The sequence below is a fragment of the Helianthus annuus genome, chromosome 10, assembly GCF_002127325.2.
Source record: "Helianthus annuus cultivar XRQ/B chromosome 10, HanXRQr2.0-SUNRISE, whole genome shotgun sequence".
Classification (NCBI taxonomy): domain Eukaryota; kingdom Viridiplantae; phylum Streptophyta; class Magnoliopsida; order Asterales; family Asteraceae; genus Helianthus; species Helianthus annuus.
In genome coordinates this window covers 151,329,495-151,348,457 of record NC_035442.2, presented here as the reverse complement: position 1 = coordinate 151,348,457, position 18,963 = coordinate 151,329,495, and the positions used below count along the sequence as shown (strand labels likewise).

Here is an 18,963-nt window from a genome sequence, read left to right as displayed (position 1 = left end):
CTTTAAATAAGTCAGGAAATTTTTTGTAAAGAGGCTGACAGGCTGTGAGTCAACCCAGCTGTCTAACCAGAATTGAATGTCCATACCACTTACAAGCTTCGCTGATGTAGCTCCTGTTAAGTCTATGCCAAAATCACTGTATTCTATTTTCCATATGATCGATTTCATTATTTGCAACAACTATATGCACCATCTATGTGACTAAGAAATTCGAGCAGCATAACTTATCATCAGAAGAGATTGATAATCTTCAACAAAACAACTATATGTTTTAAGGCACTTACCAATTACCATCATGCACAACATTCTTACCTAAAAGTGTTACATTTGATCATGTACACAAAATACACACACAACATGTGGTTATCATAGTTTAAAATTTAGTAAATTTAGTTTATTATTGTCGGTCCCTAGCCTGGATCAAAAGGGCGTTTGATAACTACGAAATTCATAAAAATAGCCTATTTCTCATGTCACTTTAGGACTTCAAAAACGTTGAGTGGTCCCTTGATAGAACTAACCATTGTAGTTTCCCCTTGTCTCTATAAGTTTCCCAAAATCTCCATAGATAAACAATCTTCAAGATGCATATTTTAGAACAAAATTTGATTGTACAAATTCTGATAATTATTTATGCATATTGATCAGACCCACCAAGGGCTGGATCCTGCAATTACTACTAATAGCAAACAATTTTTTACATTCACTGAAATCATCTTTTCTAATTCACATGGAGAAAAAGATGCATTATTGCAAAGCTTCAGATAGTGAAACAGCCATGGCTACCATCATCTGCTCTTCAAAACTCCCATCAATCATGTCCGTTTCATCTATTGTGACCGAATCTTCATATCGCGTGTTGCACATTGACATACTCCTTTGGTAAGTTGACGATTCTACCCCTGCTTGGTGTTGATCAAGGGTTGCCATTATACATGCTAGGCCACCAAAAGGCAATGGGGATGACGTTGATTCAGTCTGCGGGGCTACAGCTGCTGAAACATGAACTTCTGATGCATATCTTGCTAGTTGTGCTGCATCACCATAGTTATAGTGGTGTTTGATGTCCTCCTAATGATCACCAATATAACAGAATAAAAGATGATTTAGGTATTTATCGGTTAACGATCTTGATCATTGTTACCTTAAAGTACCTGAAAGGAGAGCCAGATGGCTTCCATAAGCATTATGTTCTCAAGATCAAATTCATCATTTCTGCATTTACAATCATGATTCGGGTCAACATGATCTTTTTTGTCACTTGACTAATAGTCAAACACTTTCACTAAACTAAGGTCTAATGATTATGAACATCAAGGCCAATTTTTATATTCATGGACTGGTTTATAGCTTTGGAAATTTGATTTTATGCCTTTTGTAGAGCTGACAACGTGTCGTGTTGTGTTAAATGGGTCGTGTTCGACTCAACACGTTTAACACGATTATTGAGCCTGAACATGACACACTTAAGCAAACATGACATTTTGTAACCCTAGCACAGACGTGTGTTTAACAAGAGGGTTACACAACACGACACAAAACGTTTAACTTGGTTAAATGCAACTAGTTTAATAACATAAACGACACACCACAACCCGTTTAACACGAGTAAATATGAATAAAACAAATGATGCGACATGGCACTTTTAACGTGATTATTGGCATGACTCGTGGTTAGGAAATTATAGGACGTAATTAATAGGATAAGATAAAAGCTACCAACACTTGCAATCCGTATCTAATTATAATATATTTGATTATTTATAAAACTATAAAATTGTGTCGTTTTAATAAGCAGGTCACAAACATGTCATGCTGAATATTAATCTACTTAACATGAAAACTTAAACGTATTATATGTGTCATAAACGGGTTGAACCTATTTAGCCACGATTTTAACCGGATGTTTAATGTATTGATCACACGTCTATGACGCAATCCGTTTACCCAAAAATTACTCGTTTGTTTAATATCATGTCGAATCAGTCATGTACCTGTTCTGCCAAGTGCCTGAAGGATTTGTAACTACAGAACCACCTAGCGGTTGAGTAGAAACAATTTCCTCACCTTCAGAAGAAGACAACATCACAGATAAAAACAGTTGTAAAAACCGAAAAATACAGCAAACAAGATGCATAAAATCCAAAAAAAAAAAATTAAAAAGTTATTTACTTTATCATGACATACCAACAATAATTCCACTTGAAGAACTCATATCTTGTCTCCTTTGCATCCTTTCTTCTTCATCTTGAATTTCTTGCAGCCTCATTCTTATTTTCGCATCGATCACCCGTTGTTCTTCCTGGATACAATCAAACATTCCAATTCAACTATATTCAAACAGAATATTAATGATAAATTATGCTTACAATTTGCTCCAACCCCTTTTCCTCCTTAGTCTTCACCCCTCTATACTCCACAGCATAATTAAAGGTCTTACAAAAGGGACATCTTCAAATTGTTAAGGATATAAATCGCCACGCATAAGAACATAAACATATATCATTGTATATGATTTCGGTTAAAAACCGGGTAGGATACTGTGACAGAATTGTTGAATCAGGCTTCATCTGCAGAAAACATTCTGAACCAAAAGCAAAAAAAAAAAAAAAAAAAAACATTTGAAAATTATCATCTAGTGGCGGATCAAGAAACTTTTGATACATTGGGTGCTAAAACGCCGGTTAAAAAACAACAAATAATAAGTAGGTTCTAATTATTACCTAATATGTTCATAAAAACCAAAACAATAATAAAAGAACTATAATTATTTAGTAATAAATAATAGCATTCGTATATTAGGCATGATTATATTGTGATTATTGTAAATATTCTATGTCCATATTTAGCCTATATCTCTGTATTATATATTGTGAAGGGTATCAATGAAAGGATCAAGGTTCATATTGTTTCATGGTATCAAGAGTCTGGGTATCTCTCCTCTAAACCCTACTCGCCGCCTACCTCCCTCCCCTGCCTACCCGATTTCTCTTCCTTCCCTGTCACACCTATCATGGGGGACGATGATCTTAATTCTTCGAACACCGCTCCCATCACCATCAAGTCTGAAATCCACCCCGCGACCACTGTCACAAATATCAAAACCCACATTCCCTTCACCTTAGAGATCGAGTCCAGTCAATACTCATCCTGGGCAACCTTGTTCACCCTTCACTGCCGGGCTCACCTTGTCGAAGACCACCTCAAAGCCAAACCTGAAACGACCACACCCGAGTCCTCCTCCGCCTCGGCTACCTGGAACCGCTTGGATGCCATCGTGCTGCAATGGCTCTATAGTACAATCTCCAATGACCTTCTCCACACCATCATTGACAAGACGTCCACGGCTCATGACGCGTGGGTGGCCATCGAGAATCTGTTCCATGACAACAAGGCATCTCGGGCTATTTACCTCATGCAAAAGTTTGCTAATACCCGACTGGACGGCTTCCCCAATATTTCGGCTTACTGTCAAGCACTAAAAACACTGTCGGACCAACTTGCTAATGTCGATGCAGCCGTGACTGATGAACGGCTTGTTCTCCAACTCATCGCCGGTTTGAATGATCAGTACGAGGGCATTGGAACCATCATCACTCAACAGCGCCCTCTACCCTCGTTCTACAACGCCCGCTCTCAACTCATACAGGTTGAAACCCGCAAGAACGAGCAGGCCTTGTTATCCTCCAAAACTGCTTCTACCGCCCTCACCGCCCAAGCTACCCGACCTGCCACCGAGTACAACCGTTCACCATCCGACTCCTACCGTGGCCGTGGCCGCATAAAACTTTGCATAATGTTTGCCAATCTTGTATTTTTGGGAAAAGCATACGTTTGCCATTTTTTGCGTCTAATAATATGACATTTAAACCATTTGATATTGTGCATAGCGATGTTTGGACTTCTCCAATTATTAGCTCTTCGGGCCATAAATACTATGTACTATTTCTAGATGACCTCACTAATTTCTTGTGGACATATCCCCTCACTAATAAATCTCACGTCTTCTCCTCTTTCTCTCAGTTTGCTTCTATCATTAAAACACAATTTGAATCGACCATCAAAACCTTCCAATGTGATAACGGTCGTGAATATGTTAATTCCACTTTCCAAAATTTTTTCACCACCAACGGCATTTTATATCGCCTCTCTTGCCCTTATACATCTTCTCAAAACGGCAAGGCCGAACGAAAAATACGCACAATTAATAATATGATTCGGACCTTGCTCGCCCATGCCTCGATCCCCTCTCATTTTTGGCACTTTGCACTCGAAACCGCCACTTATTTACTAAATATATTACCATCCCAACAAACCAAACATAACACTCCCACCGAATTACTTTACAACACCACACCCACCTACGACCACCTTCGTGTTTTCGGGTGCCTTTGTTACCCGCTAACACCGTCCACCACCATTCACAAACTTGAAAACCGCTCTATCCCATGCGTTTTCCTAGGCTATCCACCTACCCACCGAGGCTACCGTTGCCTCGACCTTACCACTAGCCAAATTTTCATTTCTCGTCATGTTGCGTTTGACGAGACCACCTTTCCTTTCCGACAATCCATTGCCCCCGTTCCTACATATGATTTTCTTGACACGCCTTTCCCTCACCACCTCTGTCCGCACATCGCCCCAACATCCCTCTCATATCCGTCCCCTGCCACCATCCCTCAACCTAATGGCCCATCCCATATTCCCCACCCTTTGGCCCAACCCAACCCTCAACCCACCACTCCAGCCCAACCGATCACCCCTCCTATTCCCTCAACCCAGCCGCCTTTCCCCACTCACATCCCAGCCCACTCCGCAAACCGTACCAGCCCCACAGCCCACTCCCCTACTAGTCCGTCCACTACCATGCCACCCATACCTCCTGCTCAGCCATCCCAACCCACCAGCCAACCCGTTCGCACCATCCACACCCGTTCCATGAGCGGGATATCCAAGCCCAAACAACACTTCAACTTATCCACTTCCTCTTCCAAATCTCCTATTCGACCCATCCCTAAGAACCCAATTGATGCCTTGCGAGACCCGGTATGGTTGTCTGCTATGACTACTGAGTTTAATGCATTAATTAGAAACGGTACATGGGAGTTAGTACCTCGTTCGGCTAACATGAATATTGTCAGGTGTATGTGGTTGTTTAAACATAAATACAGGTCGGACGGCACATTGGAACGGTACAAAGCCCGTTTGGTTTGCGATGGGCGGTCGCAACAGGTGGGCGTCGATTGTGGTGAGACTTTCAGTCCGGTTGTTAAACCCGCCACTATTCGGACTGTTCTGTCACTTGCACTATCTAAGGGTTGGGCGGTTCATCAGCTTGATGTAACCAATGCATTCTTGCACGGGAATTTAAACGAAACAGTCTACATGTATCAGCCTATGGGGTTTCGTGATAAAAGTTTCCCCGACCATGTTTGTCTCTTACGCAAATCTCTATATGGGCTTAAGCAGGCACCGAGAGCATGGTACCAACGTTTCACAGATTACGTTCTCAGCATGGGATTTCATCACAGCAAGTGCGATGCATCGTTATTTACGTACACTCATGGTCGTGACACAGCTTATTTACTATTATATGTCGATGATATTCTGCTTATCACTTCTTCCGACGCTCTTCGCCATCGTCTCTTGACTAGTCTTGCAGCTGAGTTCGCCATGAAAGATCTCGGCCCTCTCAGTTATTTTTTGGGTATCTCGGTTACTCGGCACGCGAACTCCATGTTCCTATCTCAGCAGGCCTATGCTACAGATATTATTGCTCGTGCAGGGATGCAATCGTGCAACCCGGTTGCCACTCCGGTTGACACGCACACCAAACTCAGCGCCACGCCTAGTGAACCATTTCATGATCCTACCTTATACCGCAGCTTAGCCGGGGCTCTCCAATATCTCACCTTCACCCGACCTGACATCACCTATGCGGTTCAACAAGTGTGCATGCATATGCACGCTCCATGTCTTGATCACTGGCATGCACTCAAGAGAATTCTACGGTATGTGAAGGGCTCTTCCTCGTATGGTATTACTCTCGGTCCTTCTCGTGCCACATCTCTCGTGGCTTACACTGACGCTGATTGGGCTGGATGCCCCGACACTAGACGTTCTACTAGTGGCTACTGCGTCTATCTTGGTGACAATCTCATCTCCTGGTCTTCCAAACGACAAGCCACTGTCTCTCGCTCCAGTGCCGAGGCCGAATATAGAGGGGTGGCTAATGTTGTTGCTGAGATTTGTTGGCTCCGGAACCTGCTTCTCGAGCTCTCATTACCGCTTACACGAGCTACTATGGTATACTGCGATAACGTCAGCGCTATTTATCTTTCCGGCAACCCTGTTCAGCATCAACGCACCAAACACATAGAGTTGGATATTCACTTTGTCCGAGAGCAGATTCAACGCGGAAATGTTCGTATTCTTCATGTGCCGTCCCGATACCAGATTGCAGATATATTTACCAAAGGTCTACCACGGGTTTTGTTTGAAGATTTCAGGTCCAGTCTCAGCATTCGGTCACCTCCCGCTTCGACTGCGGGGGTGTAATAGCATTCGTATATTAGGCATGATTATATTGTGATTATTGTAAATATTCTATGTCCATATTTAGCCTATATCTCTGTATTATATATTGTGAAGGGTATCAATGAAAGGATCAAGGTTCATATTGTTTCAATAAAGAAATATTTATTTTATAACTTAATAACACAAGTAGATCATTATCTTTACCTGTACAAATGCCTTTCATGCAGCATCTTGAACGATTCAGACTTGGATAATACTGAAGTAAAAAAGCAAACAGAAATAAATATACATGCATCAGAAATACATGCTCAAGCAACAGATTTCGGATGAAGTCGAACAGAAACACAAACCAAGAAGCAAATCGGGCACTCATCAAGATCAAAACTACAGTCATCGTCGGCACCAGGATAACAAGGAGCTAGCTTAGATTCAAGTATTAGTTTACGAAGTTTCTTGTGATCAACATCTTTGTGTTCATACAACCCTTGAGGCCGGGTGTACTTCTCGTCCACAAGATGTCCCTTTCGTCCCAACTTATTCCCCATTCAGAATCAATCAACAATTGTTGCTATAACCTCGTACACAAACGAGAAAAACTTATTGAAAAAAAGGTAATCCAATGCCATTATTAACATACTGCATAGAGATAGAGTAAGAAACCTTAACATGTGGAGAACATGAAAGAGTAATAAGTAGGGATAGATAGCAAGACAATAAGGAACACGATCAGAACTTTCTGTGATGATTTACTTGATACATAGAGACCGGAAGTCTTTGTACGAATGTCTGTTCTGTTGTCAATATTTCTTGACTGATCATATAATAAAAACAGAATAACACTGTCTCATTCAATATCATATATAGAATAGGAATGGTCAGTTGGTGTGTTCAAATTAGTTTGGTTTTGTCCATAAGTTTGAGAAATTACACAAATAATCCAAACTTAGGGTGTAAGGGGTGTTCACCTCTTAGGTGAGTCCCCCCTCTTACACATAACCAACCAGAAAGTGCCACGTCAACTCCCCTCTAACACTCCCCTAATACCCCTTTTTGATGGCGGCACTCCCCTATTAGGTGAATTGGTTTTTTATTTAAAAAAAAAAAGAAAAGAAAACCATTGATTGGACATAACCTCCCTCTCTCCTCCTCCTCTAATCGGCACCTCCCCACCGGTTTCATCCCTCTCTCTCACTCACCGATTGAATGGCGCCACCTCCCCTATCGGCAAAATCGGTCCCCGCTCGGGGTCACCGATTGTGCCCCGCATACCCTTATACATAAAAGTAACATAGATGGTCCCTAACAGGATAGCGAAATTTGTTGCCATATTTTCATATATGCTTATATAGGATAGGGGTTGAAGATTAACGAACGGATTTCGTGTTCAACCTAGGATAGGGGTACTAATCGTTTTTCGATATGTGGTGAAACACCTCAAACCCAAGGGTCTCGTTCGTTAGATTTACTCTTTGGCATATAGTTTATATACTAGACTAGAAGTTCATTATGTACAATGGAAACTTCCAAAACAAAAGTTACCAATATATCCAAAACCAGGTGAAGTCTTTAAAACATAGCACAACTATGAGTAAACATATAATGAGTTGGTTATAATTTAGATTATTAAAATTCAATTTTCATAAAACTTTTCATTGTTCTCACTTAATAAAAATCGTTTACCATATTATTACACATTGTTCTCACTTAATAAAAATCGTTTACCATATCATAAAACTGCCATTTTGGTCCTTGAGGTTTGGTCATTTTTGCCACTTTAGTCCAAAACTCAAACCTTTTGCATCTAGGTCCCTGTGGTTTCAGTTTTATTGCTATTTTGGTCTAAAAATAAAATCAGGTCATATTTATCTTATAAAATCCTGCAATTTTCTCTTTTTCCTTAGGGGCAAATCAGGTCATATTTGTCTTATAAAATCTGGTATTTATTTATAAAAAAGAAATGACCATTTTGCCCCTGTGGAAAAGGATAAAATAGCAGGATTTTATAAGACAAATATGAACTGATTTCATTTTTGGACCAAAATGGCAATAAAACTGAAACCACAGGGACCCAGATGCAAAAGGTTTGAGTTTTGGACTAAAGTGGTAAAAGTGACCAAACCACATGGACTAAAATGGCAGTTTACTCAAAAAATATTTTATTGAATGTGATTATTAATATATATGTCGCATTGTATTTGATTAACCACCAAATATTTGACCATATCTTCCTTGCCTAAGAAATACCTAACCATAATATATAAATGAAAAGAATACTAAACCCACTACTCATCTTAAAAATGTTTTGTGATTTCTACAAAAGGAAAATTAAGCTCCGTTTCAAGTGAAAGTATTTATTTATTTAGTTTTTTGAACAGCCAACTAAATCATTGTATAAGTATTTTGGGATGTCCTTAACGGAGCAAATACATCCCTTCCTCCATAAGGGTTAGAGTTGAATGCATACCCAAGCCACCAAGCCTCCAGTTCTGGAGAAAACCCGCCCACCTGAAGGCCCAATACGGTAAAACCCGGTTCGGCTCGGTTTCAAACTGGCAACCTCCCGAGAAACCTAGTTCTAAACTTCATTGTCACCACCAATTTCCTTCAAAGTAATGCTAGTGAGAGTTGAACTTGGGACCTCACAAAGAGATTTCGAGTGACTAATCACTAGACCAACTTGTCAGGACACTATTTATTTATTTATTTTATTTTAGAAATCAAAATTCAGTTAGTTTCAAGTGCAAGTTTTATTTTATTATTATTTTAAAGAATCTAAATTTAAATTTTCAAAGTGAAAGTATTTATTTGATTTAAAAAAAAACTAAATCATATAGTTCTGTTTTTTTTTTATTTAGAAATATCTAATTTCAAATAGTTATTTAAGACTTTAAGTAATATTTGGTTGTAGAATTTAAATCCAGAAGTTCATGATCTAAGAGTCTAAGAGTGTTATACTATTCTCCGAAGTTATCTATTATAGTACGATATAAATAAGTGTTAACTTAATTTTGGGCATATGCAAGCAATGTTTTAAAAACCGGTAAATACCATCCGGTTATACCGGTATTACCGTTTTTGGATTTAAATCAGGTTCGAAACACCCCAGTAAGTAGGAGAAACGGCATCGACTTTGTATCGCCGGTAAAATCCGGTATACCGGTTTGAACCATTATACGGTACCGGCTCAGGTCTGTTTTTGGGTTAGGATTTTACTTTTTATCGGCCCATCTTCATGTTTACTCTCAACTTTAACATAACGACTTTTAATATTTTATCTCCTTCGATCAAAATTCAAATCAATCCATCATTTGTGACTTGTTCCAGACTTCCATCACTCTATCATTCGTTCCAGATTTACATCTACATCCAATTTTGGATTTTAAAACATTGTATGCAAGTATGAATGGTTAATATGAGTAAATTAAGATTAAGACTCGTTCTAAAATGTTGCACAATGCACATGGTTTAGTGATTAAATTTTAAAAATGGAATTGAATTCGTTACTTGCCACGTTTGGTTTCTCCGCTGTCTTTTACAATACTTCCTTTGGAAACAATGACCTCAGTTTTGGTGAAATGTTCATCGTTTTCTTATCGTCATTTTCTTGCAGTGTTTTATACTAGTAGATGTAATGTATGACGTTTCATATTTCGATTAATGATAATTTGTTAACTAATTTAAAGAAGTTTAAAACTTATCTTCAATTAACATATATACCCTTACCTCTTAATAATATATTTTATTACGTAGTAATAACTAATATCAACGGCTTTTAGTTCAGCGGTATCTAGAAGATAAGGTTTTGCATTTCTAAATGACGAAGGTTAAAGTCTTATTATGGTTGTCAAAAAATGTCTAATTTAGGAGGACGAAAAAAAATTGTAAACCAACACGAAGTGACATCAAAAATTTGTATGAAGCACATGAAGCAAAACATGGATTCCCTGAAATGCTAGGCAGCATAAATTGTATGCACTGACAATAGCATAATTGTCCTAAGCATGGTGAGGTCGGTTTATGCGATTTTATCATGAAAAGATAATGCTAGAAGCTATGGTGTCACATGATCTATAGATTTGGCGGTTTTCAACGACATCATAAACGCAGTGGGATTCAATTCTTCGTTTATGGTTTTAGGAGTGGAATGTAAGATTAAATATATTTATTTTATATTTAATCTAGTAGCCATTATAATCATTTACATTATATGGATCAAAATATATAACAATCCTATTAAATAATTAGTTGGTAATTGTTGATGGGCCTAATTACCCTTATTAACTAATTAGGGTTTCGTCCTGGGTGCATATATAAGGAGACTTATGTAGAGGTTCTATGGTTAGACACATAACCTAATTACTCATAACATCAAATCGCCTCCTCTCCATAGCCGATTACCCTTTATCGGTTTTCTTCATCACCACCATTAGATTGCACCCTAAGGAGGAACCAGATCAAGCTGACGATCATGTCAAACCTTATTGTTGTGTCTCCATCTGGATTCTATGTTGGCCTGTACTGCTGCAATCAGGTATGTTTATATGTTTTCTATTATGTCTAAACGGAACTGATCCAACATGTGGTATCAGAGCATATGTTGATTAATCAGTTCTGTTTTCGTATCCATTATTCTGGGATTGAAATCTGGAAAACATACGTTTAGAAAACTCAATAAAATTCATGGCTGGTTTCGAGTCATATGTGCCGAAATCATTGTTTTTTCTGAAAAAGGATAATAAAAGTTCACTCGAAATCATATGGTTAATATTGATGTCCGAAATCTGTTTTAAAAGGCCTTAAAATTCAGGTTTCGGGTTCCAGAATTTATGTTTTATTTTTTAGGGTTCATCATGTTCTTAGGAAAATTCGAAAATTCCTTTATGTTTTGGAATGTAATTAGGATTATTGATTGTTTTTCCTGCTTTGATCCAATTTTATCATCTAAGTTTATTCGAAAAAACAGTTAATTATAATTTTCGAAATATTATGATAAAATTAGATCATCACTAAAACAGGAAACCATATCTCAAAATCCCTAACAATTCAAATTTTCGGTTATGTTTTCACATTAATAGCTGTAACAGAAGTTTCGAGATAAGTTTTAACCACCCGAGACAAAGGTCTCGACTCGAGACCACAAGAACTCGACTCGAAATCATAAGTGTTCTCAAATGTTTATAACTCGAGACAACGATTTCGACTCGAGATCATAAGGTCTCGACTCGAGACCACTGAGGTTTCGACTAAGGGCTTAAATCTGTACAACTCGAGAAAAAGGTCTCGACTCGAGACCATAAAGGTCACAACTCGAGACCCTCGACTCGAGACCATAAAGGTCACAACTCGAGACCATGGTTGCGACTCGAGACCTCATAAGGAGTCGAGATCTCATAATTCACAGCAGTCGAGACCATGATTACGACTCGAGACACTGAGGTTGCGACTCGAGACCATTAATGAGTCGAGACCTCATAATGTTATAAGCTGAGTCGAGACTTGACTCGAGATCTCACTCGAGACCTCATAACTGACTCGAGATCTCATAACTGACTCGAGACCTGACTCGAAACCTCATTATTTTAGGTTGTTTAATGTGAACTAAGATTTAGCTCGGGGCACGCTGTTCCCCTGCACCCCCCAGCGAACTCACCGCGGAGTTCGATCCGCGCTAATAGGTGGTTTGCTACTAAATAATTGGTTTTTGTAATTACTTAGTTAATTAATAAGGATCAAATAACGTTTTATAAAACCAAAATGGCTTAACTTGAATGAGCTTCTGATGTATCATTTTTGGCCAAAGCTGATTTGATACATCTACTTATCATCCAAGTATTACGAAAGCTATGTTAAGTGTGCATCATAAACATGAATGTCTTAATATCTGGCCAAAGCTGATTTAATTCCTTCATAGATGGCATACTTAACAAGTGCATAACTAAAGTGATTGTCTCAATTTCTGGCCAAAGCTGATTTGTTACAACCACTTTGCACACATGCTTAAATGATTACACTTCTGGCCAAAGCTGATTTGTCTTCGTTTAAGTAGAACTTTAAATAAGTCTATTATTTTGATGTTAGTAATAGACATATCACAACCTCTTCACACAATGATCCTTATATTAATGATCCTTAATTAATTTTTATAATAATTTCGTCTGCCTTATTCTTAGTACCCATAATTTTACTCACTATAATTTTCTTCTATAAATCTATATCTCATCCACTCTAATTCCTAAATCTAATATGCTTTGCTTAAAGTTTCTATAAGAATTAGCTCTTAAATTAAATCCTTGATTATCTCTTAAGAGACGATAATCCTATTGCTCTCTTCTGATAAAGCACTACAGAAGAAAAGTAGAGCATGATGATTAGGATAAATCAAACATGATGTCTCTCATGATAATCAAGATCTCTCTAACATAAATTGCTATCACTAAAGTTATTCCAGATTAAGTCTTTCCTAAGACTAATCTATAATTGTGGAATAATCACTAGAACTCCTAAGATGCATGCCTTCATTTAAAATTCTAAACTATAAAGTTAAGTGGTGTATGTGAATATATTATAATGTACAATACCATGACCCATAAAGTTAAGGGCTTACGTATGAAAATAAGTACATTTTTTCCAGTACATTACATACTAAGATTTTCACTTGTACAATTTGATGCCTTATAAATCAACTATAACACTAAAAAGTACCAAAGTATAATGAGTGTGTTGATAAGCAACATATGTACAAGGAAGTAAATGTTTGAAGCTGGAAAATAAGTTGTTACTCACCTTACAGCCACTTAAACTTTAAAAGAGGATTGTTCTAAGGTCCATAGACAAAATACAAGTACAAAATCCCAACTCTAAGGTTCTTCAAGGGAAAATCTCACTGCATAATTATGCCATTAGACTAGGCATAACCAACACGACTATCCATTACTCTAAAGAACAGTTGGATAAGTTAATTAGGTAGTCATTTCCTAATGATATTTAAGTCTGATAGTTTTAATATTCCAATCAACACATGATTAGTTGACTCTAGTTCCATACGTTTCTTTACCAGAATTCGACAAATAACTAACATGAGAGTTAGTGACAAAATTAATTGTTAAGGCTATAAGAACCATAATAGGCAGTCTTCTAACAACGCCTTTCGATACCTTATATATTCTGAAGCTTAATCAGAATATAGTATCATAATTAAGCAATGTTATGAAGGTTGTGAGGTTCGCATAGTCAGCATAAAGTCACACTTACCTTAAACTCTCATTTTATTTGTTCTCAATATCTGGATAGAAACATTACTAAGATGAAACTAGATGATACCTTACATTTTCACAACTTTTGTTATCATGCAAATGAGAATTTGACAAAAGGAAAATGAGACTTATAAATCTCATCCATTATAACCAAAATTCATGAGAAATCATGACATGGTTAATGAGGATGATTATTCATCCAATCTCATTCTAAGTGATTTTAAATCATGATGTTACAGCCCTAAATATTACTTGGCTTAAGGAATAAGTATGGGTCCATCATAAGTCATTCATTGACATTCGTGGAACTTATTCCTAATGGAATATTCAGACATAATTCATTTATCATTTAAAAGACTATCAACTTGTATCTAAATTTTGTCGCATATGGCCCATGGTCTTAGAAGAAATATATTCATATACATACTTAATAAGATTTCTATTAAATATGTCCCTAAAGTTTCTTATGATATCTGGACACTAAAGAAATCAAATAAAGTCTAACGTTTATATGATAGGTTCCCACGTCACGTAGCTCATTGAAACTTCTCTTATAGCATTTCTATAGATATTAAAGATCAGTGGGAGCATTAAGTGTCTTAATAATAACTTGCAATAGTTGCAAGAGGTGGGGGAGTGAAAATTTTACATTACCTAAATTTACACGTCTTGTACAAGACACTGCTCCATCATGACACTGTTCCATCAATACTTGCCTCCTTAAAATCTAATTCTACTCTTACAAAAGTTTCATTGTTGCTTAATTGTGGGCACACTTAGATTTCTTACCTAAACTAACATAATCCTCAACAAGATAAACTACAACAACTGACGTCATTAATTTGTTTTCTCTATTAGAATTTGTTAGTCGTTTAATATTGACCCTAAGCATGCTGAGTTCCTAAAGATTTCTAAGGTCAGTGGGAGTAGTCAAAGTCCTTATCATGATTTGCAAGGAATACAAGAGGCGGGGGGAAGAGTGTCATTAAATTTCACTCTGAATTTAACTCCGATTACACCTCTTGTACACCATACTGCACCAACTTTTACAAACTTAGAATGAAAATGATAGCAACCTAACCAAGAGCTAATCCATAAAACTGAAACTTCTAACAAACCTAATAATCAACTCAGGAGGTCATCTAGGTTTAAAAGCCTACTAACTTTGATGATTACATAACCTCCCTAACTGAAGTTGAAATGGATTTTGGAAATGTTTACTGATCCTATCTCTTCAAATTAAGCCATTAGTGTCAATTAATCTTCTAAATGGAATAAAACAGTTTTCTAGTAAAACTGATTTTATGTGTTCGTATAACGTTTGGGATTTGATTGAATTACCTAAGAGTGTTCATAACTAAACCAAATCCTGATATAAGCGTTAAGACACTAAGAAGCATGATTGATTGTCAAAGGTTATACTTAGGAAGAGATAAATTACCAAAGATTTCTTTGAGGATCATCAATGTTCTAGTAGCTTATAATAGTTTAAAGCTACATTAGATGAACATTAAAACAATTTTCCTTAACAAATGGCTGACACATTTACATGTTCATAAAACAACCTGAAAGTTCCAAACTGAAGGTAAAAGAACACTTTATTTGTACGCCAATAAAATCCATGTATAGGTTAATGCAAACATCATAATGCGATGAAAACTTAGAGTAATTATTTTCATCAACAATCAAGTGGATTAATGTACCTACCTCAAAATGAGTGGGAGCAACTAAATTAAACTTGTCTATATAGATGATATTCTTTTGACAAGTATATGTTACATAAATCAAAGCATTGTTAACACAAACTTTGATATAATAGATCTCAGAGATATCTCTTACGTGATTGATATCATAACATACCGAGATAGACCCAATGGGACATTAGTTTCGTTCCATAAGTTTAACATTAAATGGGTCCTTACATATGTAACAAACAATATTGCTCTTCCTTTAGAGGATAATAGGATAAATGAGATTATTTATTTACGCTTCATTAATTGGAAGCCTTATGTAAGTTTAAGTCTATACTCGTTTAGATATACTCACATTGCAACACACTAGATACGTCTAGATTAACGTGAAGCATCTAATGGAGTATTACAATATCTTTAAAAGAAACGAGAGACTACAATTTGAAGAAGAAGTGAGAATTAAAACCGGTTTATTACTTTAACTTTGTAATGTTCAAAGATGACAAAATGTAATGTCGGGTATATCTTTATGTCAGTAGACAAAACCTATCTCATGGTGGAGTCATAATGGACTGATATCAACAACCTAAGTTATAATGACATAATATCGTCACTAAATATTGTTGAAAATTTATCAGTGGCTCATAAGTTTATTAACTCCATATAATTAATGTTTTGAAGACTTAGTGTGATAAAGTCAGCTACCATGACTCCTTGAACAGTAACAGTTCAAGAGGTGCTGCATTAAATTTCGATACACAATTAATTATTCGTTTATGAACGAATTGAGGAAACTAAGTTTTGTATCGAATACATTCATGATATGCTTAAGGATCCTATAACTGAAGGGCTATTACCCATAAGTCTTATTAAGAGAGCTCATAGACGGGTATTATTTAACGGCCATGCGCAATTGCATATCGTACTATGAATGACTAAGTATTAGTTAATTTTTCCTCATCAGTTTGATTTTGTATGTCTCTAAGAATATGTCAAGTCGACATAATGGCATATAGACAAATAAAGTTACAAATCAAACAAAGGGCTTATGCATATTTTGATCATGACGATTAGGTTTTAAATTAAGGCTATAGTATGACTAATGGGGGTCCTGAGTCGCATAATGATTCAACGGCTGTATTTCTCTACTATAGTACTTGTTTAAGGCTAAAATGAGTGTTAACTCCTGATCAGGCTTATCTAATACTCATAGTAAATGATTACTCGGCTAAGTGGGAGAATGTAAGATTAAATATATTTATTTTATATTTAATCTAGTAGCCATTATAATCATTTACATTATATGGATCAAAATATATAACAATCCTATTAAATAATTAGTTGGTAATTGTTGATGGGCCTAATTACCCTTATTAACTAATTAGGGTTTCCTCCTGGGTGCATATATAAGGAGACTTATGTAGAGGTTCTATGGTTAGACACATAACCTAATTACTCATAACATCAAATCGCCTCCTCTCCATAGCCGATTACCCTTTATCGGTTTTCTTCATCACCATCATTAAATTGCACCCTAAGGAGGAACCAGATCAAGCTGACAATCATGTCAAACCTTATTGCTGTGTCTCCATCTGGATTCTATGTTGGCCTGTACTGCTGCAATCAGGTATGTTTATATGTTTTCCATTATGTCTAAACGGAACTGATCCAACATGGAATACAAGCACGGGTATTATCTTGTTGACGAATATACCCTGAATACATAGTAGTTGTCAAATCTTTCACATTTTTAGAAGGTGAAAAACGAAAGAAGTTCAAAGTATGCCAAGAATCTGCAAGAAATGATGTGAAACAGATATCTGGTGTTCTAAAGAAACAATAACACATACTGCATAACATGGCATGCACATCGTCAACAAAATATTAAGGTACGTAATGTATGCTTGTATTATATTGGATAACATGATTCTCAAAGATGATGGTCTTGCGTTTTGTCAATACGATGAAAACGACATTGATGAGGATGTTGAAGAAATTGATTAAGCTCAATGAGAGTCAAATATGTGGGTGCTATTCAACCGAGACACACACAACAACCTTCGTGCGGATTTGATGGAACATATATGGCGATTTGGTTGTGTCGAAGAAGACTAGGTATCTTGTATATATATTTTTTTTCAATTATGTAGTTTTAGTTAATAATGTAGTTATAATTTTTAATTGTGTAGTTTTATTTTCTAATATTTTGTACTTCATTGTATTTTATTATTATGCAAAAGTTATATTTTAATAGTTTAATATTTTAAATTTATTTTACTATTTAAATGTTTGAAAATTAAAATTATTAAAAGATATATAAAAAAAGGTAAGGAATGAGATATATGATAGAACATATACATTGGCGGATATACTAAGGACTTATGGTGGGCACATGCCCACCGTCCATTCTATAGCAGACCCAACTTATTTCTTTCCTAAACGCTCTCAATGAATAAAGGCTATGTGGTATGGGACTTATGGTGAGGCTCATCAAATGCCACGAGGGACATGGACCCCATGGTACATCGCCCTCTTCCATACGTAGTAAGCATGGATATATCCAAGCTCATCTCAAGCCTCTTTGAAGAAATTGATAAATTTGATTCATGGTGGAGGATGAGTGATGGACATCACCACACCATATAGGGTGGTAAATAGAGGATGGTCCACCCTTTAATCCTAAATAAACATACAAATATACAATTAAATAACTTTTTGGTCTATATTATGTTTTATGATTTTGCCATTTGTTAAGAATTATTTTTATTAGTATTATTATTTACACACTTTTTTATATCTGTTACTAGTGTTATTAATTACACACTTTTTGTATATGTTCTTTGGAGAATTGGATCTCCTTATTGTTGGAACAATCAAGATCGAGGAATAACAAAACGCAAAGAACACCATCGACAATATTAGACACAAAGTGTTTCACTAAGAAATCAAAACCACAAATATTACATCAACCCTACAAATCTACTTATGCTAAACTAATAACTTGGAAACAAACTATCCTAAACCAATACCAACTCAAACTAATATATATTAAAGAATTTAATCAAACTAACATTTATCTCTAATTTAGTTCACCCAGAATTAACCTAAGACCATGTGTAGTGGAGAGCATGAATAATGCCCCCACCCATGGGCATTGTGCGACACGTGTCATTCCAGTCAGCAAAAGGGCATAGTGAGGCATTATTATATTAAAATGGGTGTAGTGGGGCTTGAAATCTTGTGAGTCATTATATTCTAATAGAAATAAATAAAAAATAAAAATAAAAGCCATACAAAATGCTATTGGCCAAAGATTGGGAAGGTGTGTTGTCATTGGCCAAAAAAATTGAAGGAAGGCGTGGATTTAAGAACGCATGGGACCAAAAATTTGAAAAAAATGCCCAAGGGGGTGGGTAAGGGGCGTGTTTGGGCCTTTTTGGGGAAAAAAAGCCAAAAACAACTCCACTACGGGTGGTCTAACC

At 36.5% G+C, this 18,963-nt stretch overlaps 1 protein-coding gene across 1 annotated transcript; it reads right to left on the bottom strand.

The window, feature by feature from the left end:
- Positions 1 to 567: 567 nt before the first annotated feature.
- LOC110885978 (E3 ubiquitin-protein ligase DA2) lies at positions 568 to 7,356 on the bottom strand. Its single transcript, XM_022133722.2, has 9 exons — positions 7,198 to 7,356; positions 6,888 to 7,105; positions 6,742 to 6,793; positions 2,542 to 2,584; positions 2,370 to 2,451; positions 2,188 to 2,302; positions 1,995 to 2,067; positions 1,155 to 1,215; positions 568 to 1,071 (listed from the first exon to the last, which is right to left on the bottom strand). The coding sequence occupies exons 2-9, from the start codon at positions 7,080 to 7,082 to the stop codon at positions 748 to 750; spliced, it is 945 nt and encodes a 314-aa protein (XP_021989414.1). The 5' UTR covers positions 7,083 to 7,105; positions 7,198 to 7,356; the 3' UTR covers positions 568 to 747.
- Positions 7,357 to 18,963: the final 11,607 nt, after the last annotated feature.

Coding starts and splice junctions, on each gene's coding strand:
- LOC110885978 (XM_022133722.2), bottom strand. CDS start 7,082: ATGGGGAATAAGTTGGGACGAAAGGGACATCTTGTGGACGAGAAGTAC. Junction 6,794..6,887: donor AGTGCCCGATTTGCTTCTTG/GTTTGTGTTTCT, acceptor TTTTTACTTCAG/TATTATCCAAGTCTGAATCG. Junction 1,072..1,154: donor CCATCTGGCTCTCCTTTCAG/GTACTTTAAGGT, acceptor GGTGATCATTAG/GAGGACATCAAACACCACTA.